Genomic DNA, 24,543 nt, shown 5'->3' on the forward strand with positions numbered 1-24,543 from the left:
GATAGCTTGCCCGCGCTGCCGGCCAATGGAGAGCGACGTCACTGAACCGCCGCCATCTTGCGCAGGTCAGCCTTGAGTGAGAGTGAGTGAGCTGCACAGACAAAAATACTCATAACTCGCTGAAATATTGACGGATTTACAAACGGTTTGGTTTATTACAAGCATTATTAACGTGGCTATGATTCAAGCGGTTTGTAAAAAAAAGCATCTTACACTTTTTTTTTTACAAGTATGTAGTATCATAACTACATCTTTGATGTTTATAGCAAACCAACCCGTTTGTAAATCCGTCAATATTTCAGCGAGTTATGAGTATTTTTGTCTGTGCAGCTCACTCACTCTCACTCAAGGCTGACCTGCGCAAGATGGCGGCGGTTCAGTGACGCTGGTGACTCCGCCTTAAACTATCTAGTGTTCTATAGATATCTATGGGCAATACGCCTAGATGCGTAGTCCGCCCGAAATTTACACGAAGAAGAAGAAGAAGAAGACGTGCCTTGATCCAGTGTTGCCGAGCGGTATGCGCCATCAAATCCCAAGAGAAGGAGGAAGAGGATATGGTTGAAATGGATTGTTCAGTATGTGGCGGCATGCGCCTTTAGTGGTTGCGATCTGCCATTAAACCATTGAAGAAGATGAAGAAGAAGAAGCGGCCATTTTAGTTTTAATTCTTTCACTCCGCGTCTCCGCCTCGAGTCGAGACGTACATTCACTCATTCACGTGAGATTGTTTACATTGCTATTTAGTGTGTATATACTTGATATATCATTATATATATATATATATGTGTTATGTTAGTGATGACATGCATGTATGTAATACGTTGTCAGCTTATCTGCTGTACTGTTCTGTTTCAGTGTGTCAGTTTCAGCGCTGTACGTAAAGTTTTGTAGCACAGGCCAACATCTTGTAGCACAAGTATAAAACGTGTTATATTTGTAACAGTCACAAATGTGCCTATTGTATTTGTGTTGTTTAGTTGCAGTGCCATGTTTGGTTGTCATTTCCTGCTGACAAGTTGGCGTCACACAGCCAGACACATTACGTGTAAGGAATTATGGGATTTGGTGTTGGATGTATACACTCTACTAGGGGTGGGAATCACCAGTTTCATCGATACAATACGATATCGATTCTTTGGACAACGATACGATATTTGCCGATATCTGCCACGATATGATACGATGCAGGTGCCTGCAATCGATATGAGATGATATCACAACCACAAGCCAATTTAACACAATCAGTAACATTTAGATCAACTCAAAAAAGGCAACGGAAATATCATTTGAATTTTTTTTACCTCTTCCAGACTTTTAAAGGAAAAACAATCTATTGTTTTTAATACAAATATACCTCCTGTTCACTGTAAAGTGCCACGTTTTGATATATTGAGCTTTAAACTTTAATTAAGTATATTTTCACTCACAACATGCAACCTAAAACCCCTTCCTCTCTCAAACCGTTCCTGCAATTGTTTTATGTTGCATGATGATCATGAATACATTTATTATGTATTGTATTTTTTATGTTTAAATATCAACATTATCTGTCCACCCTCAGTTCATTTCAGTGGAGGCTGCTGACCAAATTTTTAGGTGAAGCACAAATTATTATATTAAATAATATTTTTAAAACATCCCCCACTGTGTGTCAGTGGTCAGTGGACACAGATGAAAACATATTAACATTAGGTGACAGCGGACCTGACCAGATGAAAACATATTAGGTGACAGCGCACCTGACCAGATGAAATCATATTAGGTGACAGCGCACCTGATCAGATCAAAACATTTTAGGTGACAGCGCACCTGACCAGATCAAAACATATTAGGTGAAGGTGACAAGGAAGCCACAGACTCATACCCCCCCGACACTCAACTAACCGCCTCGGACAGTCCTTCATACCAGTGGCCATCAGGCTCCACAACAGTGGGCAGCGACTGCTGCCAGACATCGACCTAGAACTAATAGGAACCCAAGTAGGACAATAACACTACCTTATGCATACTGCACCTTATGTGGATACTGTGAATAATGAATAATGTATATTTCAGTTAGTTAGATAGTAAATTATATTGACCTATTTGTTTACACTGCTTGTGTTGTTTTCACTACCTGTACCCCCCCCTTCCCCCATGCTGCTATGATGCCTGAATTTCCCCAAAGGGATCAATAAAGGAATATCTTATCTTATCTTAAAAGGAAAGATGAAATTACCTACCTGGGTTCCATCCTATAGAGGCAAATCTTTCCTGTGACAAAATGGGATCCAATGTAATAAAACTAAGTCAACCAACGAACTAGATTCCTGTACCGGATCTCCTCTCTGGTAAACAAGAATACCTTGAAGACTCTATCAGGAGCACTCATTCAAGGGTACTACGACTATGCTTGCACCTCATGGTACCAAAGCACCTCAAAGGCACTAAAAACAAGATTACAAACATCACAAAACAAACTGGTCAGACTACTGCTTGACCTTACTCCTAAAACCCACCTCACCCCTGTCCACTTTGACAACCTAGGATGGCTTAGAGTAGACGACAGAGTACAGCAACTTGCAATGGGCCTGGTCTACAAGATACACTACACCACTAAGATACCCATGTGCATGTCGAAATACTTCCCAAAGGTCAGTGAATACCACGACCACAACACCAGAGGGAGTTCCACAAATCATGTTCAACCCAGATAAAATAAAAAAAAAAAAAAAAAAAAAAACGTTTTTTTTAATAAAAGAAAAGAGTCATAACCTGAGACAAAACACACTGTATCCTATATAATTGTATTTGAATTCACCTTGTTTTTCTGTTTATTTACATTGAGTACAGCTTGTGTTATATTACGTTTTATTGTATTTTCTTGTATTTTTTATGGCCATCTTGGTCTATGTCATTTGTTAAGTAATTTAATTGGTAAAGTATATTATTATATACTTATTGTTATGTGTCTTGTAAGCCCATATGGGCTGGGCATACATCTGTATGTAAGACACGAAAATAAAAAATATCAAATCAAATCATAATTTAGAAATTAGATTGCATAGGTCTATGAATCGATATCGCGATTCTGTTTCAATTAATTGCCCAGCCCTACAGTGTGTACAGTAAGTTAGCTTGGTGATTATCATTGTGATGTAGGCTAAGCTGCCTAGCTACTGTTAGCATACAAGCACTGTAGCCTACTTACTTTTTCATCCACAACGTTTTTTCTGATCCAGATGCATAAATCCACTTCTTCATGTTGCTCAGTTGCTGGTTTATACTTCGGTCCTAATGTTGGCGCAAAGTTTAATTTAGCCTGACTTGTTATAGCTGTACAGCTTACTAACTACTAAACAACAACTTTCTCATAGTCTCAACTTTCACATAGTCAAAATGGGTCCAGCTGCATGTGAGGAGGATAGGTTTAGCTCGGGCCAATCTCAAGTTTCTCAAGTTTCTTTATTAGTTGTCATACAGAAGTACAGAATACTTTTATACAAAATGCTTCTTTATGTTACATTTTGTATAAAAGTATTCTGTACTTCTGTATGACAACTAATAAAGAAACTTGAGAAACTTGAGATTGGCCCGAGCTAAACCTATCCTCCTCACATGCAGCTGGACCCATTTTGACTTTGCAATGCAGAAATCTCTGATTGGATTTGCAAGGCTGCCAATCATATTCAACCTCCGTGTATTGGATGTCAAGGGCTGTCAATCAATCAATCCTCCATTCAATGGCAAGAGTTTAACTGCACAGACCGTTCTTAGATGAAGTTAATAGCCTATTTTGATTCGCTGTTATTTATTATTTATTTAACAATGGGTCACACCTGTGAAGTTTTCTTCACGAATAATTACTGCAGGCAATACTGCAGTGCAGGCCTGCTCAGAGCTGTCAATTTTGGCCATTTTTGAAGAAAAAAAAATTCACTGGCATTTTTTTTACAGAGGAAAACATGTATAATAAAAAATAATAATAATAATAATTAAAAAAAAATATATATATATATAGTTTTTTTTTTATATATATATATATATATAGGTATATGTAAATTAATAATAATTATGAATTATGAGTGAATTTGTGTTTCACGTGTTGTCATAGAGAAACCTCCACTGGTACATTTACTATAAATATAATATACTCTGACTTCATCTGATCTTTCCAAACGCACACACACACACAAAGAAGGGAGAATGCCTGCCTGCCCCCTCCTTCCCAGTCCTCACTCTGCTCGTCTGCTGTTCTCTCTATATGGCTCTGAACAGCTTGTTGTTAGCTTACGCTAATGTAACGGAGGTCCGTGAGTATATCCACAGTCACAGAAACAGGGGTGTTGACAGGTGACTGTGGCAGTAAGCGGGCTGCGAGTTAAACTCACGTCCCCATAACAGGGTTAATAGACGCATAGGTACGGTACTTAGGAGTGGATTCACTTCTTAGTGCAGCGGTCTGTCGTCGCCCGCGGAGCGGGAGCTCCCCTGTTCGACTCCCCCTCGGGACATCAGATTTTAATACACAACGCAGAGGAGTCCGAACCGATCTGTCACACTAACGTAACGTTAATTTCGATCTTTAACATGCCGTGGTCATAAAGGAATGGTGAGGATTGCAAAGCATGTTAGATGTATTTGACCCCCTTGCGGAATAAAACAGCAGGGATTTGTTTTGGGTCGCGAAATAGGCACACTAGCCTTGCTCTGTTGCAATGTGTGTTCCAGACGCTACTGCGCTGTGCTGTAGAGCCGAGCGGATACGACTCTCCCACAGGATTTTCAAAATAAGAGTATCGATATGAACCAAACGTTGTTAGCTGCCGGAGCCATAGATATTATGGCCGGAGCTGCGCTTCTGCAGAGATGAGACTTGCCACAGGATTTTAAAAATAAGAGTATCGATATGAACCGAATCCCTATCGCACCAGTGCTACTGAAGTAAATCCATTTATCGCACAGACCGATGTTGCTGTAGCACGTGCGATATATATCTCTCACTGTACAGCCCTGCATTGAGGAGTGTGTTTCTTCAAAAAGGACCCTAAAATATCATTTGACATTTAAATTTTTGAGCTCTTCCAGGCATGTAAATGAGAAAGAATCTATTTTTTTTTTAAATATAAATCGACCTTTTTTTGGTACATTTTAAAGTTAAATGCATCAATCTGGTGCACTTTGAGAGCAAAATAAAGAGGCTAGATCTATGATGAACTTTGTGCTCAAAACACAATCGACTAGACTAGTGCTTCCCAATCCTCTCCTCGAAGCACCCCAGCCGTTCAATGTATTTGTTAAATTCCACCACCAGCACACCTGATTCAACTTAACTAGCCCTTTATTAGTTGAATAAAGGTGTGCTGGTGGTGGAATTTAACAAATACATGGAACGGCTGGGGTGTCTCGAGGAGAGGTTTGGGAACCACTGGACTAGAGCATACATTTGAGCCATCAAAGAAATTAAGCAAAAGTGGTTACCTGTGTTGAACTGGTTTATTTTTTAGAAAATAAAAAAATATAGTGGATTAGTATTACGACTACTACCACTGCCAATACTACTGATACATCCCTATTGGCAAACTTTATATTTATATAAAAAAAAAATGTAAAAGAAACTTGAAATTGGAACTCACTGTTCGAATCCAGCTCACAGCTCCGGCGTTGTCACCAGCTTGGCTGGCCGTTCACACTAATACAATGGACCTGTCTCAAAACCCTGCCCTCTTTTCTTGATCCTCCAATCACAGCTGTCGCTTACCTCTGACTTCCAAGGTAAGTCCAAGGTAAGCGACAGCTGTGATTGGAGGATCAAGAAAAGGGGCAGGGTTTGAGATAGGTAGCTGGCGGGGTGGGTCCGGGTCGTTGTAAACAGCGACTCCTACAGTTCAGTGAGAGTCCGCGCTGCCAGGTGAAAAGAAGCGGTTGATTGGCTAGACGTGTGTCGGAGGAAGCACGTGATAGCCTCCACTCTCCCAGACCGACTGTGGGGGGTAAGTGCGCAGCGACCAGGAAGGGGATTGGGAATTGGCATAACGACTAACATTGGGATGGGAGAAAAATCAGAAAAAAAAAAATGGAACTCACAACCTAAAACCCATCCTACCTCTCTCCCAAACCGTCTCTACAACAATTGTTTTATGTTGCGTGATCATGTATATCATGTACTCACTTGTCCAGAAGCTTATGGGGATAATCCCCTCAATAATCAAATGGTTCTATTCTCTTCTTACCAACAGGACACAACAAGTCAAGGTGAATGACACACTCTCTGAGGTCAAATTCTGCAGCACCGGGGTGCCTCAAGGTGCGGTGAGCTCCCCTCTCCTATTTACACTGTACACCAATGAGTGTAGCAGCAGTCGGCCTAACAATCATGTCTGGACATTTTCAGACGACACACTTATTCTAAGCCTATTGAAGGCTGGCGACTGCCCCTCTACCCTCAGCTCTGAACTAGGCAAAATCTGCACCTGGCTCGCTGATAACAAACTATCATTACACATGGGCAAAACAGAGTCCATTCTCTTCGGTTCAAATAACAAACTCGGCAAGACCGACGGCTTCTCAGTTACAGTGGGTGACAATATTGTCACAAGGAAAGATGAAATACATACCTAGGTTCCATCCTAGAGGCAAATCTTTCCTGTGACAAAATGGCATCCACTGTAATAAAAAAAATCAACCAACGAACTAGATTCCTGTACCGGATCTCCTCTCTGGTAAACAAGAATACCCTGAAGACTCTGGCAGGATTACTCATTCAAGGGTACTACGACTATACTTGCACCTCATGGTACCAAAGCATCTCAAAGGCGCTAAAAACAAAATTACAAACATCACAAAACAAACTGGTCACACTACTGCTTGACCTTACTCCTAGAACCCACCTCCCCCCTGCCCACTTCGACAACCTAGGATGGCTTAGAGTTGACGACAGAGTGCAGCAACTTGCAATGGGCCTGGTCTACAAGATACACTACACGACTAAGGTACCCATGTACATGTCAAAATACTTCCCAAAGATCAGTGAATACCACGACCACAAATTATGTGAAACCCAGATTCGGCTCAAACAAGGGACTAAACACGTTTAGCAATTATGCCACATCAATGTGGAACGCCCTACCCACAGCTGTAAAGGAATGTGAATCACTACCCACTTTCAAAACTACTCTCAAAGAGCACCTACGAGAGACTGCAATTTGAAACTGGCCCCTGTAAATGTCCTAACCCAACCCCCTCCAATGTACAGTAAATGTCCTAACCCAATAATACACGAGACCCTCTTCTTGGGACCAAGTAAAGTTTCATTGATAATCCAATGTACAGTTACCCCCCACCTACCCACCCAACCACCTCCAATGTACAGTTCCCCACACCTATCCAACCCCCCCCTCCACCCCTCCTACCAACCTCCTCCAATGTACAGTTTCTTCGTCAAATGTATATACTCTCTTTTTTAGACTCTTTTTGTATCACAAACAGTACTGTATTTGTAAATCTAGTATGTCATTAGGGATGGGTACCGTTCACATTTGAACCGATACGGTACAGGGCTCTACGCTAACCTTTTTCACTAGGGGCACAGGTGCTCCTAAATGAAAAAAGTTAGGAGCACACACAAATATTTAGGAGCACAGTGAAAATATTTCAAGTAAAACGTTTTTTTATTTTTATTTTTTTTATAAATGTATATTTGTACTGTGCGTGCATGTGTGTAAATTAGCTCTTGCTACAACCCTGCATGTTTACATTTTGTATTTTGTACTTGATGTTCATTAACATGTGCTGTCCCTATCAAATAAACTATCAAATCAAACTACTGCTACAAAAGTAACAGCCACTTAACTTTAGCTTTTGCCCCTTTTATGCATACAATGCCTATGTTTTGGCTGTGTTGCTCTTCTAGAGAAATAATCCTTTCAGGGTTGCCTATTGAAATACTGTACACCTCCAGTACAGAAACATTGTTTATGAGTTTGCGTGTCAGGTAGACCATTGATGTCACACCGCTTGCACTCCGGCCGTCCGGCGCTGCAGCTGGACCCTATTGCCCACCTCTGCTGTTCATAACACTAGCCAAGTTAGCTGTACACACATACACAGTGGGCCAGTTACTTTGGTGTAGGGGTGTAACAATGCATCGATCCTAAGGGGAAAATTCAACTGCATCGATTTGAAAATGTTAGAATCGATTATCGCAATTTGAATGTGTACAGTGTTATGTTGTTACTTATCATGTCCGTTACAGTCAACACAACGGCATACGCTACTGCATCACCGTTATGATTAACAAAGCAAGGCATTCGTTTTGTTGCATTAACGTTATATTACTATTGCTATCGCTAAATCTAGGTGTTCTAAAATATATTGCTATTGGTAAGACTAGAAGTTGCATGTCTCGGGAAACTCGCATATCGCAATGGTGGCATTTCAGGAAGTAAACAAGCCTAATGAGAGCTTCCGATTGGTCATTTGCTTTCTTTCTCATGAAACCAGTCACGTCACTCTACTGTGATTGGACCGTTGGCTTGAGTGCAATGTGGGACTTGTAGTTTTTTAACGATCTCGCGGCGGAGCAAAAAAAAGACGAGAGAGGCTATAATCTGTACTCGCACAGCGTGCACGTAATAGATTTTTACGGTTCGCACACACATATTTTTAGGGGCATATGCAAGCAATTTGGTCGCACTGTAGAACCCTGCGGTACCGTTACCGGTACCTGTGAATCGATACTGGTACCCAACGGTACCTTTTTTCGGTACTTTAGTCTCTAAAAATGTAATCTACCTACCTCAGGCGTGAAAAAAGTATCCAAACTTCAAATAACTACACTTTCGCCCGTTTTCGGCTTGCCATTGCCCCGACTGCTTTGTTGTTGAATCAAGTCAAATCCTAGGTAAGCGTATATTGTGCGTGTGAACGTTGACATGAAAAGAAAAAAGGTTTTTTTTTTTTTAATTTTTTTACGGTATCTCACGTGAATCGATACTCTGTAGTACCGACGTGTTTCGGTAAGTACCTAAAGTAGGGCTGGGCGATATGGCCTAAATATGATATCACGATATTTTCTGACCTTTCGGCGATACACGATACGCATCACGATGTTTTTCTTTTTTTCCCCAAACAATTCATTATGAGGCTTACCAAGACAGTATTTGAGTTTGCAAGCTAACATTAAAGACAAAATAAAATACCCATGCATTTAGCATTTTTATATTATATATTAGATTTAGATTATTGGATTATTAGATTATATATTGCATATATTTAGCAATGAGATATTATATGATTTAGATATGAAATATGATGAATTGAAAATGGGGGACCCTGATGTAAACAAGACGAAAGTCTTTCTCTGGTCTGCATCCTCCAGTCTTGTATTGAGCTGTACTGTATTGTACCCATGCTGCAATCTGTTAATAACGTTTTCATTCATCAGACGGCAAACAGAATAATTTTGATTGACAGTCGAGTCTGCCAATTACGTCACACCGCTTGCACCCGCCCTGCTGTTCTTAGCACCAATCGGTAAGCGCGGATTATTTATTTACTTCCGCCATTGGAGAGCTCAATGACAACAACAATGGTAGCAGTACTAGCTCCCCGCGGCCGACGTTTAGCTTTTAGCTACGCAGGATGACTAAACGACTGGAGGCATAATGATTTTACTGCAACGGATGTTATAATAAAAGCCTTTCCATACATCTGTCTGATTGAAAACTTTATTAACAGACCGCAGAATGGGCACAACTGAGTCAGCACGGGCTGAGATATGAACGACTAATGCTTGCTATATCTAGGTCGACCTCGGACGTTACTATGTAAATACACTGATGTTATTGAATGTGTAACTATATAACGTTAATGCCACAAAACGAATGCCTTTGTTATCATAAGTAGTAACTTTGATGCAGTAGTGTGTGTGTGGGGCGGCGCTGTTCAAAAGTTTCAACGTGTGGACCAGATTGACGCGACACAATCCTCTTGGGCAAAACATCACGATATCCACGATACGTTTAAAAAGTGTATCGTTAATGAACTGTACCCGATATTTATATAATATCGTCATATTGCCCAGCCCTAACCTAAAGTACAGAATTCGGTACCCATCCCTATATGTCATAAATGTATAGATGTAGCAGTACTGTCTTATCTGTATGTCATATATATGTTATGATGAATTGAAAATGGGGGACCCTGATGTAAACAAGACGAAAGTCTTTCTCTGGTCTGCATCCCCTTAACAATTGTGTGTATTGAGCTGTACTGTATTGTACCCATTCTGGAATCTGTTAATACAATTTTCAATCAATCTACTTACTTTAAAGAGATTGATTCCTTTCAGGTCTGGTGTGAGAGACATCATCTCATTCTCAATACGACCAGAACTAAAGAGATGATATATGACCCCAGAGAAGTGAGTCCATGACCCTGTGGTAATTGGCGACTGTGATATAGAGCAGGTTGCATCATATAAATACCTAGGAATCCACGTAGATAATCGACTGAAATGGGATGTACATGTTGATGTTCTGTGTTCCAAACTAGCCCAACGACTGCACTTCCTCCGTAGTCTCCGACTGTTTGGTGTGAGCACAGCGATCGTGACCACATTTTTCTTTTTATTATCCACTTTTTCTCCCATTTTATATTTTTTCTCCCATCCAAATTTAGTATCATCCAATTCAACCCTCCCCTGTCACGGACGCTGTTTCTTGCCTCCCACAAGCCGGCTGCAATGTTGTGGACTAAGTCATACATAGCACAAGTCCCCTCCGGTACTTGAGGTAACAGCAGTCGCATCTTTTCACCTGCGCAGCTCGATCTCTCAGTGGCGAGGAGTAACGCGTGGGAGGCTCACGCTGCCCCCGACACTTCCTGATTCTACTGCGCAGGCGCACCAACCGACCTGTAGGAGTCGCTGTCCACAACGCCCGATCCCCACCCATCAGTTTCCCACCCCCTAATACGGCCAATGTGTATTAGTACGGACGACCAGCTAAACTGAAAGCAAATGTGGAGCGCTGGGCTCGAACTGATCGTGACCACATTTTATAAAGCTGTCCTAGAAAGCCTGATGAGATATGGGATGGCAGCGTGGTTTGGTACGCTCACAGTACAGTGTAAGTCGAAGATTGAAAGGCTAGTGAAAGCAGCGATGAAGGTGACCGGAAACACCATGTATTAGGGGTGTAACAATGCATCGATTAATCTAAATGCATCGATTCTAATTAGGGCTGTCTGTTTATCGCGTTAATTAGATTAATTAATTACACAGCAAATGATCGCGTTATGAAAATTTACTCAAAATGAATTACAATATATATATATATATATATATTTAAAAAAATATATAATATATTTTTTTTATCTCATTCATTCAATAAGAACGTAGAATACACATTTACAGACTTTTTTTAATATGGTCCATTTGCATGTTATCTGATTCTAGGGACATCTGTGAATCTCAGGGAATGTATTCCCAGTGTCAGAAATACTGTGTCTGTTACTAGGCTTGAGTAAATTGTAATGAACCAAATGACAATATCAATAAAAAAAGTTATCTTTGACTGTGAATAACACCATGCTCAAATTGACCAGACCTGAAAAATCTAAGCAAATTAATAGATGGAAGATGATTAAACAGAAGGTTTTGTAGATACAGTACTGAATTCTGCCATCCGGACACATGCAATTTGAAATATGATTATAGAATATCAGGCATAAAATGGTTATGCGATTAAAATGTGATTAATTCGATTAATTAATTACAAATCCTTTAATTAATTAGATGCATTTTTTAAATCGCCTGACAGCACTACAAAATAATAATTTGTTTAAAATAAATCAGAATAAAACTAATGTAATCTCTTTGAAAGAGATGTCCTTTAAAGGTTCATGCTTCTCCACATCTCTGGCTGACATCACCATTGTGATGCATAATGGTTCGGCGCTTTGTGTTTTCCTCAAGTGAGGGATTCTCTTTTGTCGGGTCAGCAGCGTTTTGTACTTGCTGAAGCTTCTCTCTGTATAATAATTTTTTAAGTTTAAATATTATAATTTTTTAAGTTTAAATATCAACATTATCTGGCCATCCTCAGTAAATACTATCAAACTCCTCTGACCTTATCTGCACACACACTATAAAAACACTGGATATTTGGACTAACGTTTGGCTACTTGAGAGAGAGGGAGGGAGAGAGAGAGACGCACGTCTGACTATTACGGAGCGAGCACTGCGTTCTGAGAGGGAGAAAGAAAGAGACTCATTTACTGCGTTCCGTTGTCCCGGAATGGATTTGGTAGCTGTCATTTCATCACTCCATGCAATAGACCGTGCAGCATCACCGTTTTAGAGTCGTAGTGAAGATTGATTTATATGAAAACCGATTTATGTATAATTTAAGCAAATTCCACACCATTCCGCGATAATTCAGAATTCTGTGAAATCCTCCGCGATTCTGCGATCGCGGATTCCATAGGGCCCTACTTTACACCTGTATCACTGTACATTATAATAAAACACAAGATACTTGTGCCCTAATGATGATGATAAATTAACGCTCAATTAACGACCGAATTCAGTCGTATACATTCAAAACATTCTTGGTAAATGTGCCTGACGGCACTAATTCTAATGTGATGATTCAACTGCATCAATTTTAAAATGTCCCGGGGAGGTGCAGGCTGGTGAGGGCTGTAGGTGACGTGTGTCCATGCTGTCCCGGGGAGGTGCAGGCTGGTGAGGGCTGTAGTTGGGGAAGCAGGCCGGAGGGGTGAGGTCCTACACACAGGAGGACAGAGGTCAATACCACGCAGGGTACAGAGTACTCGGGTTACACTAGGAATATCACAATTATTGCATATAAGGATCTAGAGGTCCAGAGAAGAGTCCTACTACCACGGGAGGTGAGAACAACACCTGGGCCCTCATTTATCAACGATTCTTAGAAAGTGTTCTATTTTCGTTCTTAACACATTGGTCGCCAAAATCGCTTTCCAGCGTTATTGGCCGCCATGCGTTGACCGCCAGGATCGCTGTACAGCGTTTTTTAGATCAATATTTAATTTTTTCGCCATGGCATTCATAATTCATATACCCACCTCCGGTGCTGCAGCTGGACCTTAGATGTGACTGCAACGACGGCTCAATACCGCCGCCTGGTGGATGGTCTGGCGAGTTACACTCGCCAACAGAATGTGCCCATCAGTGCATCGATGAAACTCATCCGGCAGTCGCATCTCGTTACGGGACTCCCGACAGACACTATGTACATAATGGATCGCTTTCTAAACTTAATAATCGATATGATTTCGGCGTTTATTGCGACATACAAACCGGAAATGGACCTAGGCGATCGGCGTCGTATAATTGGGATCTTTCACCGCCAGTCTCATTGGCCCACGGTAAGAGGAATATAACGTTATTTTCAACCCGATTGTGCGTTTCCTTGTTTGCAAACCATCTGATCAATATATCCACCCAACCTACATAAAGCATTTACTGATGATCGGGGAATTATAAACGACCCCCCCCCCCCCCTTTCCTCCGCGCATGATGAGGCATAATGTATACCGATCATATACATTTGAGTTTTTTGGTGTAGCGTGTATGGGGGGGGAAACGGCAATCGATAATCTATATAATGCGTTTGGGCCTATAACTAGCGTTTTTGGAATTACAGCAGAAAAGATTAAAAACATACTTATATTCTAGAAGCTATTAACACAACAATGTATGAATGAAAAAGTATAACGTTCCCACATCCTGAACGATAGATAATCGGTGTTGAATGGGCCATAGTAATGTCAATATAGCAATAAAATTTAAAAAGTTATAGCCCTGCAAAGAAGGTAAACATCTCCATAGGCTTACAGCGCTGGCAGAGAGGGGCATGAGATGGGCATAACCCCCGGCGGGCAATGTGTTAAGCACAGAATTTAGAATGTGTGTACGCACAGAAAAATCGGGATTTATCACACGTGCGTACACAGGTTCTACGCACACTCCGTCTTGATAAATGCCACTTGTTCTATGATCCGCGCTCATGCACGGTTTTACGTATTTGCATATAGAACCGCCCATAATTAACCATATATGGTCATGAAACACCCCCATGAAATGTGGAAAAATTTACTAAGCCGAGCGAACGCCTGGGAGAAATACGCGACAGGCTGACAGACATGTACACAGTGATTGCTGGGCAGCGCAAACACTAATAAAGACCGTTAACCACTGTTTGCCATTGGTGTCATTAATAACCATGCTGGAATATGACTGCTTTTTCTTCGTTTCGTTCGATTAATACCCAGGGATTAAAGTTCTCCATCAATTTCATTCCAAATCGCGACGATTTTTTCCGTCAATTTCCTACCTGCATATGATTTGTAGAGGCATACAATCTATTTTGATGTCGGTATTCGGTATATCCTATATAAACAATAATACGAGAGCATATTTCTATTCACATAACTGCATTTGTGATGGAGCTTTGACAGCTACATGGGTGGTACAGACAGTAACAGTCTATTGCTCGATCCATCTCCAATATCACGATGGACCGTGCCATGTAGCCTATGTGATCAATAAAAACACGAACTTGAATTCCATCATATTTATATGTTGTGTCTGTCCACTGTTTGTTACTTTGTTATTTCCCCCCCCTATCTATGTAAAGCGACCTTGGGTCTCTTGAAAGGCGCTATATTCTTGAAAGAGTGCTTGCATTCTTTCATTTATTTGCATTTATCTTAAATTTTTTGGACCTTATGGTGCTCTTGTTCTGTTCTTGACTTATTGTTATGTTTTCTTCTTGACTTGTTTAAAGAAGACCTGTACGGCCCATGGGGACATTAACGTGTGTTGTCGGGCCTTATAAATAAATCTGATTTGATTTGATTTATATAAAATGAAGCTATTATTATTATTATCACATCTGTGCGGGAGCTCACAAATAGACTGTTAGTCTCGGTGAAGTTTCAACGGAGGTCATCTATTCTAACCAACAAATTGAAGTAGAAAGCATTTCGTTGTGACCAATCTTATTTGGAAACATGACACACAAAATAATAGTATTTCGCTTTTTATTTGAAACTATTTAATCGCGTTTGGAGGTGGGTGTTCTGCGTCTGCCCCCCCGTGCCAAACAAGCAGGCCAACCTCTTGTTCGAGCGTGAGCCCATTATAATTACACTACTGTCGCTATTTTACAATGAACTATAATGAATTACGGTTCATACAGAACACGCACCAGTGTTGGAAGTAATGCACGGAAGCTTATTTCCGCGTTGCAATAATAATATTCTACCACCGGGCGCCAGGTACGCATGCTCCGAGCTGTGCGTAGATATACGCACAAAGTCAAGCACACGTTCAAATTGATAAGTCACACACTTTGCTTAGAAATGATCGTACGCACGGGTTACGCACATATCTGTGCGTACGCACCATTGATAAATGAGGGCCCAGGGGTGCAGGCCTCTTATCCTGGCTCCGTGATGGGGTGGTAGCCCACAGGGGTGCAGGCCTCTTATCCTGGCTCCGTGATGGGGTGGTAGCTCACAGGTGTGCAGGCCTCTTATCCTGGCTCTGTGATGGGGTGATAGCCCACAGGCAGGGGGCGAAACTAGAGAGCGCCACCCGCCATTGGCGCTCAGTTTTTACGTTTGGCGCCTCCCACTGAGAGGTCTGCCCGCCGTGTGGCGGCCAATCAAATAGTCATGTGAAAACCGAAAATCATGATCCAATTCTGAGCGGAGTTCTCACTCGCTGTCTCAGCACTGCATTGCTGCTGCTAAACCTCCCCTACCTGTTTCTGTATGATGCATGTAAACAGAGGACAGTCACCGGGGACCTCCGTGAGCTGATGTTAGCTACTGTTACAAAATGACCCAGTCAACTATTCACTTTTAGTTTAATACATGAGGCATTGTGTAACGTTATCCTGCTGGCTAGCTACTGATAGCTCCCGACATAAACAACTGCTCCAGCAAGTGTCCAGTTACATCGCATGAGGGCTGGGCTGCTGACTTGGGTCCAGGTGCAGCGCAGGAGAATCCTTTCATGCTGAATGTAAGAGTTTAGGGTCCAGCTGCAGCGCCGGAGAATCCTTGCTGGAGCTGGAGGCCACTTGAGTATACACACAGACAGTGGAGCTGTTTGCAGACAGCGAGGTGGCGATGTCTCGCAGATAATACAACTACAAGTATGATTATATAATATATATATTTTATTAAAAAAAAATGTTATATAAAATAATAATTTTTTTTTTATCAAAAAAAAGTCGGCAGGTAAGAAATCTGCTTGGCGGGTAGATTCTAACCCATCTACCCGCCACTGGCCGGTGAGTCAAAAAGTTAATTTCGCTCCCTGCCCACAGGTGTGTAGGCCGTGTGTATGCTTTACCCAACGCAGTTGTGTTTCCGGGTTCCCGTCATTGGCCACTGACGCACACGCGTACGCCCCCCTCGCTATGAGTGACGCCCCTCGCTATGAGTGAACAGCTGTTTCCGCGCTACACGACTGCAGTCTTGTTGACGGAGCTCTCATATTTGCGAATGCATAAACTATATCTTAAATTATGGCTATGTGTCTTAATATGGCCGTCGCTTATCAATGACTTGTTTGCAGTCAACATTGTCGAAACGGATTGTTTTTTAATCGGTTCATATCAAAGTAGACTAAATGACATAAAAATAATAAATACAATACATGGGCTCTCGCTCGCTCTTCCCCCCCAACCCCATGTCAGAGACGAAGCCTCTCGACGTCTCCTTGTCATAAAAGAATTTGTGAAACCTGTGGTGCTCAAGTGGAACATCTAATGGAACTCCGTGAGCCTTCAAAGCTGCTCTTATTTGTAATGTGGAGTGGACATCAAAACATGTAAAATATTTAAACAACCATTAAGCCGTGTTGGGCAAGTTACTCAGGAAGTATAGGAGTTGCGGAAAGCAGGATGAGAGAGCGTAGATTTCAGTGCATCATTTAATCATTTATCATTCAACATTTAACATTTGAAAGGCATACACACATTGGGGGATATCTTCAATGACTATGCTCTCCGCAGTCTTCGAGATATATCCAACAAATTTGACTTCACCAGTTCCACTTTTTTCTTCTATTTACAAATAAGAGCAGCTTTGAAGGCTCACGGAGTCCCATTAGATGTTCCACTTGAGCACCACAGGTTTCACAAATTCTTTTATGACAAGGAGACGTCGAGAGGCTTCGTCTCTGACATGGGGTTGGGGGGGAAGAGCGAGCGAGAGCCCATGTATTGTATTTATTATTTTTATGTCATTTAGTCTACTTTCATTCTGATTTAATTACTGGACTGTCATTATTGTTATTATTATTTCTGTTATTGTCCTGTGATTCATAAAAAACAATCCGTAAAAATGAACCGATAAAAAAAAAAAAAAAAAAAAAACCTTTTCGACAATGTTGACTGCAAACAAGTCATTGATAAGCGACGGCCATATTAGACACATAGCCATAATTTAAGATATAGTTTATGCATTCGCAAATATGAGAGCTCTGTCAACAAGACTGCAGTCGTGTAGCACGGAAACAGCTGTTCACTCATAGCGAGGGGCGTCACTCATAGCGAGGGGGGCGTACGCGTGTGCGTCAGTGGCCAATCACGGGATCCCGGAAACACACAACTGCGTTGGGTAAAGCATACACGCGTGTAGGCCGGCTCAGCTAGGGAGACTGCTGGTGAGGCGGGAATAGGAAGAGACCATATAAGGCTGTGGGGACCTGCTGACAGATGGGAGAGAAAGGCCCTTGCTGTGGCTGTAACAGGACCCCCCCCCCTCCAGGCTTGCGAGCCCCAGGCCACCGCCCCCAGAGACTTGTTTCGCGGGACGGTCCACACACCGCTATCAGTGTTCTTCTTCCCCGCCAATGAAGTATTCACCCAAAGACCCAATACCGTGGCAACAACTACCGCACTACCGGTAGAATAAGTGCCGAGAACCGTGGGAAGTGATGCAAACTGTCTTGTCGTGTTTTGAACATTCATGTTGTGTTGATGGAATCACGTTAATATAGAGAGATGAGGCTGCAGGCTGTTAGCAGAACTAGCGTAACGCGCTGTTTGGGCGTAGAGAGAGCGTACGTCAGTGGCCAATCGGATCACGCAAACCGAACGCGGAAGTGCAACTCCGTTAGGGAAAATATACGCGCTTCCGGGAAATATAAAGCAGAAGAAGAATAAGAAGAGTGATGCATTGTGGGATTTCTCGGTGGTCAGAGTCTCCGCGGGAACGACAGAGAGAGGTCGAACTTCATGTGTGTGGAACGTTAGTCAACAACATTCAGAATAGAGAGCTGTTGTCGACCCTGCAAACCGAAACAAATGCACAGTCCTTGAGAGAACGGTTTCCTGGTTTACTGTGGGGAATTATTAGCCCGAAGTGCGGCTAGTTGTAACCAGTAGGTTAGGAGAACGCTCCCCTGTACTCTACTACGGTGCAGAACAATGCAGGTGACAATGTGGACAGTTTGGGGTTTCGTTTGGTTGCTGTTATTGCTTTGTACTAGTGTTGTCAAAAATATCGAAAAATCGATACATATCGATTCTGAATATTTAAAACAGTTTCAATACTCATTTCCCGAAATATCGATATTTAATTATTCATAAAAAAAATCGTATAAGGGAGTTGCATTGTTCATTTCAATACCTGTAATTAGAGATGTTCTGATACCATTTTTCCTTCCAGATCCGATTCCGATACCTAAACTTTGGGTATCGGCCGATACCGATACTGATCCGATACCAGTGCATACATTAAAAAAAAGGAAATATTATATAAAATTATAAAACTTTTTTTTTAATTTTTTTTATTATACAGCTACTGTTTTATATATACTGTTTTTTTAGTAATAACTATAAAGTAATGGTATTTATTAAACAACAGGTGATTGTATAGATTAGTATTAGTATTAAATAAAATTAAATAGCCTATGCGATGAACGAAACAATCATTACATTTGTTTCCTCGTTGCTTCTAATAATGACAACGACGTTGTCAGCGAGAGCTTAGTGCTGGGTGTGCAAACTTTTGTGAAGCTGCAGAGCCGGAGCAGCAGCAGCACAATGCAGTATTCCAGCAGTACTCCAATTCAGCCATTTTCAATTCAATGTTGGGTGGGGGGCGCTGCTGTGCGGTCCCCAGAAAATAGCCAATAACAGCTGAATCAGCTGCTCTGCAGCGCCATACTCTTTGCAAATAAGTCGTTGCGAGGTGGAGAGAGTCGTCACGCAAACCCACGATAATGTTGCCGTCTCTCTCTGCCAAATTTCTCAGTTCTTCGCTTGATATAATTAATACAAATGTCCAATATAACGGAATTCGTTAGCTCATAAAAATGTGATTATAACAGACTGTTTATTAATGTCGGGCGACTGCCCACAGACACCTATTTGATTTAAAGTCGGCAGCAGCACGAGTCTCGGGACTTATTTTATTTGGAATATAATGACTTTATACGCAAAAGTAGCCTAGTTTTAAGTAAAAATATTATAAATCTACATGCCTTGATGATGTCATTCTTTTGTTTTGTTGTCATTCTTTTGCCTATCAATTGTTTTTAAGCTCAATAAACTCTGACCGGAATTTCTGTCATTTGACCGGTAGATTGAAATCTACCGGACACTGAGGCCGGCAACAATTTTTTCTAACGGAAACCCTGGTTGGGACATTGATTCCGCACGGACGTTATATGTTGTTGCACTCCAGAAGGCTCCGGTAACTTCAGTTAGCTAGTAGTAGAGGCTCTGTTGTGATTTTTGCACAATAAATATTCAACATTCTCTTTTGAGACTCCGCCTCAGACTCTTATCATTTGGCACTAAAAGCTAAACATTGTCACCGATATGGCTGTCTGCAACATGTCATTAATTGTGTGCGAGAGGTCGATCAGTGACGACGTTAGCGTGAGCTAGGTTAACGTGAGCTAACTTTAGATGGAAACAAGACAATATAACGTTACTGGTGAAAAAGTGATTTACCTTGGAATACTCCTGTGCCAACTCGCTGTACTTTGCTTGCAGGTCTGCAGCCATTATTGCTGGATTATGAATAGCCCCAACTTTAGCCAAGGTAACGTTAAAGCTAAAACTAGCTGGGGAGCCCCAGTGGCGAATCACATAGCGGTGCGCTCAGCCGCGACACGGCCGACCCGTCGTTATTTGCCGAATGTCTTCCCCATGTCTTCCCCCCACTCTGTCTCCCATTCCTCCTCTGTATCTCTCTACTGGACTGCCCAGTAGCAATAAAGCGATAAAACGCCAAAAAGTAAATCTTTAAAAAAAGAAATTAAAAAAAAAAGCTAAAACTAGCTTTCGGTTAGCTGCTCTTCAGCAAATGCTAATAACACCAGCAAGCGAACCCATCAGAGCTCCCAGTCAACACCCCTCTCTCGGGACGATGGCATTTAAGAAAGTATCTGCTGTTAAAATGACAAATGGCATTGACACTTTAATTCACGGTCGATTAAAAACATGTTTGTTTTATAATGCTCATTCAGCAGACCGCAGTCACAGTGTTGTTGATAAATTACGTCATATGTTATCGGAGGCTACCCTTTCGGCGTACTCGCCGATACCGATACCAGCATTTTAGGCAGTATCGGAGGCATTTCCGATACTGGTATCGGAACAACTCTACCTGTAATAGTACAGTAGTCCACACACACACACGTGCATTCAGTTAAGTCGGAATATGACTGTAATACAAACAGTTCAGTTTGTCAGGTACATGCAACACAGATTACAGTGTTTACATCTGTCTGCTTGAGAAAATACCATGTTCTGCATGCACTGCACTTCCGGGTCACATGGAGGTCACGGGGGGGGGGGGGGGGGGGACATGAAACTTTATTAACAGATTGCAGAATGGGTACAATACAGTACGGCTCAATACATACAATTGTTAAGGGGATGCAGACCGGAGAAAGACTTTTGTCTTGTTTACATCAGGGTCCCCCATTTTCAATTCATAGTGACATTTATGACATACACAACATACATGACATCATGACATAGGGACATACATGACATAATAGTACTGTTACATTTGTGACATATACGATAATATGCAAATATACAGTACAGTACAGGGGGTTTGGATGGTGGCCAGTTTCAAATTGCAGTCTCCCGTAGGTGCTCTTTAAGAGCGGTTTTGAATGTGGGTAGGGATTCACATCTTTTTACGGCTGTGGGACGGGTAGGGCGTTCCACATTGTTGGCATAATTGTGAAACGTGTTTAGTCCCTTGTTTGTGCCGAATCTGGGTTGCACGTGATTTGTGGAACTCCCTCTGGTGTTGTGGGTGTGGTATTCACTGACCTTTGGGAAGTATTTAGACATTTAGTACATGGGTACCTTGAGAGCCTTGACGTAAGTGGTTGTACTAGCTACCATAGATGATCCAATATACTTTCATAATAATCTCCTGAACACGGAGATACCAATCTCAAGTCGATCGGCACTTTCTCTATTGGATCATGTCTCCAGCACCCCCACAGCCGTAGCTACAACCACTTAGTTAGGTTAACTTACCACCACGTAAAGCGGACAAAGGGCACTAGAGAACACTTATAAATTCACACACTTTAATGAAGCAAACAAATGCCTTAATAATAGGGATGTCCGATATTATCGGCCGACCGATATTATCGGCCGATATCGGCAGTAAAATGTGATATCGGAAAATATCGGTATTAAAAAAAAATGTTTTTTTTTTTTTTTTTTTTTACATTTATTTAACCTTTATTTACCCAGGCAAGCAAGTAAGAACCAATTCTTATTTTATTTATTGTCAAAAGTATGCATGTTGGTTTAATTCAACAACAAGAGATATGTAATGTTAATTTTTACTTTTTTAATTATCATATTTTGCACAGATAATGCTTACATTTAGAAAGCCTTTTGAATGCATCCAGTGAAATTATTAATTACCTGAAATTATTCAGTTTTTTTGGGCGGAAACCCTGCATATATCGGTATCGGTTGATATCGGTATCGGTATCGAAATTAAGAGTTGGACAATATCGGAATATCGCTATCGGTAAAAAAGCCAATATCGAGCATCCCTACTTAATAATTAAACTTTATTTGTTTAGAACCTTTCATACAAGAGTTGCAGCTCAAAGTGCTTCACAGCAGTAAAAAAAGACAGGCATAAAATTGGCAGATCAAGAGCAATGCATAACGTGCAGACATAAAATAAGCATAGATTAGTTGATTAATCTAAACCATTAATTTACCAGAAAAATCAACAATTGATTATATTTGCAATTTAATATTTCAAAATGTTTAATGAGTAACACAGCCTAGGGTGTAGGCAATGGAGTCAGAGTTCACAGTTTGTATGGTTGCAGACGAGCGCAAAGTGCCCATAGTGTGTATCTATGTTCTATCTATGATCGTCTGTCTTTGTTCAGGTTCCATCAGGAGAGACCAGTCTCCCCTGTACCCAGCTGTGTGTTCATAAAGAGTGACTGGTCCATGGATAAACCAACTTCAAAGATGGACACCAGTCACAAGAGAGGTCAGATCTCATGACATATTCAGTTTCACATCTGTGATTGAATTGACACTTTCCTCAGATGTTGTTGATATAGTGTATTAGTAGTAGGGGTGTAACGGTACGTGTATTCGTCACATGAATTTACGGTATGGGCATTACGGTACATCCAGGCATACGAAGAATACGTCTCATACCACTAGGTGAAACTAGGGTTGCACATTTGACAAATGTATGCTCAATGGGCCTCATTCAACAATACTCTCTTATTATTTTTCTTATATTCTTGCTTACCTGTCTGTTAAGAGAACAATAAGAAAAGCCCACGCCACATTCATCAAGCCGTTCTTAACACTTTCTATGCCACTCACGAGTTTTCTCGGAATTATTAATATCTCGTTGAAAGCCACTCACGAGATTTCTCTTATTTTTTTATTTTTTTTAGTGATCTGAAATCATATTGCATCACGCGAGCCTACCCTAGTCTACCCGAGAGCCTCCGGCGATCAGATGTGGAAAAAAGCGCCCCCTATCGTCTCCCAGATGACATAAGGGATTTTGGAATGGACTCAATGAAAATGGATGGGGAAAAAAATCCTGTACTCCACATTTTCCAGTCCACCCATGCAGCCGGAGTACCAGGGTTCATTCAGGGGGCTCTGAGCCCCGCGGAATCATGCGTTACACTGTACACACGTTGGATCTATACACTTATCGATTTTTTCGAATGGTGATCAGGAATTGGAATATACCAGTTGGATACCATCTGATGTCAGGTAAGGAATCTATGTTATCAGTGTTAGGATAATCAGACTAATTTTGTTGAAGATATAGGCTGTTTTGTGAAATGTCCTATCGGTTTTACTGAAAAAATCCAAGAGGAAATGAACACGGCGATTATCCGTGCGCGGCTCGAATGGGCGTGCGTGTATGTATAATATTGATCATCTAGCGTTTATTTGAAAACGATTCATAAATAGGCCGACAAATATCAACGTTCTGGAATATTCCAGTAAAAGACGATTATCATAGAATGACCCAGAATGGACTGTTTTTTACCTCAAAACGGGTGCTTTTCAAAATGCTCTCAAACGGAAATGAAGCGATAAAAAACCAATCTGCCTTGACAGCACTGACTGGAAAAGGATTCTTTGATAAGCGACGGGCAGATTAGACACATAGCCATAATTTAAAACATAGATTAGGCGATATTAACACTTTGATTGCCCAAGGTTAAATTCATGATATACCATCCCTTGCCAGCTCTATTTAACATGGAGAAGTTCCCCTTCTTTGCAGGGCTATAACTTTTTAAATTCTATTGCTAGATTGCCATTATTAGGGCCCATTCAATGTCCTATATGTATTGTTCATGGTGTAGCAACGTTAAACTTTTTCATTCACATATTCATACTAAAATATGGTCTAAAGTATAAGTATGTTTTCATCTCTTTCTGCAGCTTTCTCCAGAACGTGATTTATAGCCCCAAATGCATTATATTGATGATCAAATACAGTTTGGTAGCGATCGGTGCCAGATGAAAAATTTCAAATGGACGTGCTTCTAGAAGTTTATACGTATCATCTGATGATGACCGGATGGGCGGGGGATCGTTTATAATTCCGTGGGCAACGTTATACCATTCATCTAATGTGGGTCATATGTTCATCATAGCAGTTTATATCGAACACGGTAATACTACACGCTAAAACTCACCCCAGTCTCCTCGGGCCGTTGGGCGATCAGCGTGGAGTAGACAGTTTTCGATTATGGGATGTTGAAATCCCCGATCTATTTCCAGGTTGTATAATAGTATATACGTCCAAATCATGTTGTTTTTTCGAGTTATTTCCACCGATCGATGTTCACTGTGTGAAGACAGAGTCTCTCTAACATTAGCGAGTGCCCGCACCCCATATGGAGTGAGTCCTGCCGGTTCAAAGGTTGACATCCGGTTTCGATCTGCGGATCGGCCACCAGATGGCGCTCTTGAACCGCTAGAGGGTTGAGAGGAG

At 41.3% G+C, this 24,543-nt stretch overlaps 1 protein-coding gene across 1 annotated transcript in view; it reads left to right on the forward strand.

The window, feature by feature from the left end:
* Positions 1-546: 546 nt before the first annotated feature.
* Positions 547-24,543, forward strand: part of LOC311229090 (uncharacterized protein) — a 111,418-nt gene continuing 87,421 nt past the window's right edge. The window contains exons 1-3 of the mRNA XM_084315099.1: positions 547-721; positions 6,222-6,289; positions 22,445-22,551. Of these exons, the coding sequence (XP_084171225.1) occupies positions 22,509-22,551 (43 nt within the window). The 5' untranslated portion in view covers positions 547-721; positions 6,222-6,289; positions 22,445-22,508. The remainder of the gene's footprint in view (positions 722-6,221; positions 6,290-22,444; positions 22,552-24,543) is intronic.

This window comes from Notolepis coatsorum (assembly GCF_963971535.1).
Source record: "Notolepis coatsorum genome assembly, chromosome: 5".
NCBI lineage: Eukaryota > Metazoa > Chordata > Actinopteri > Aulopiformes > Paralepididae > Notolepis > Notolepis coatsorum.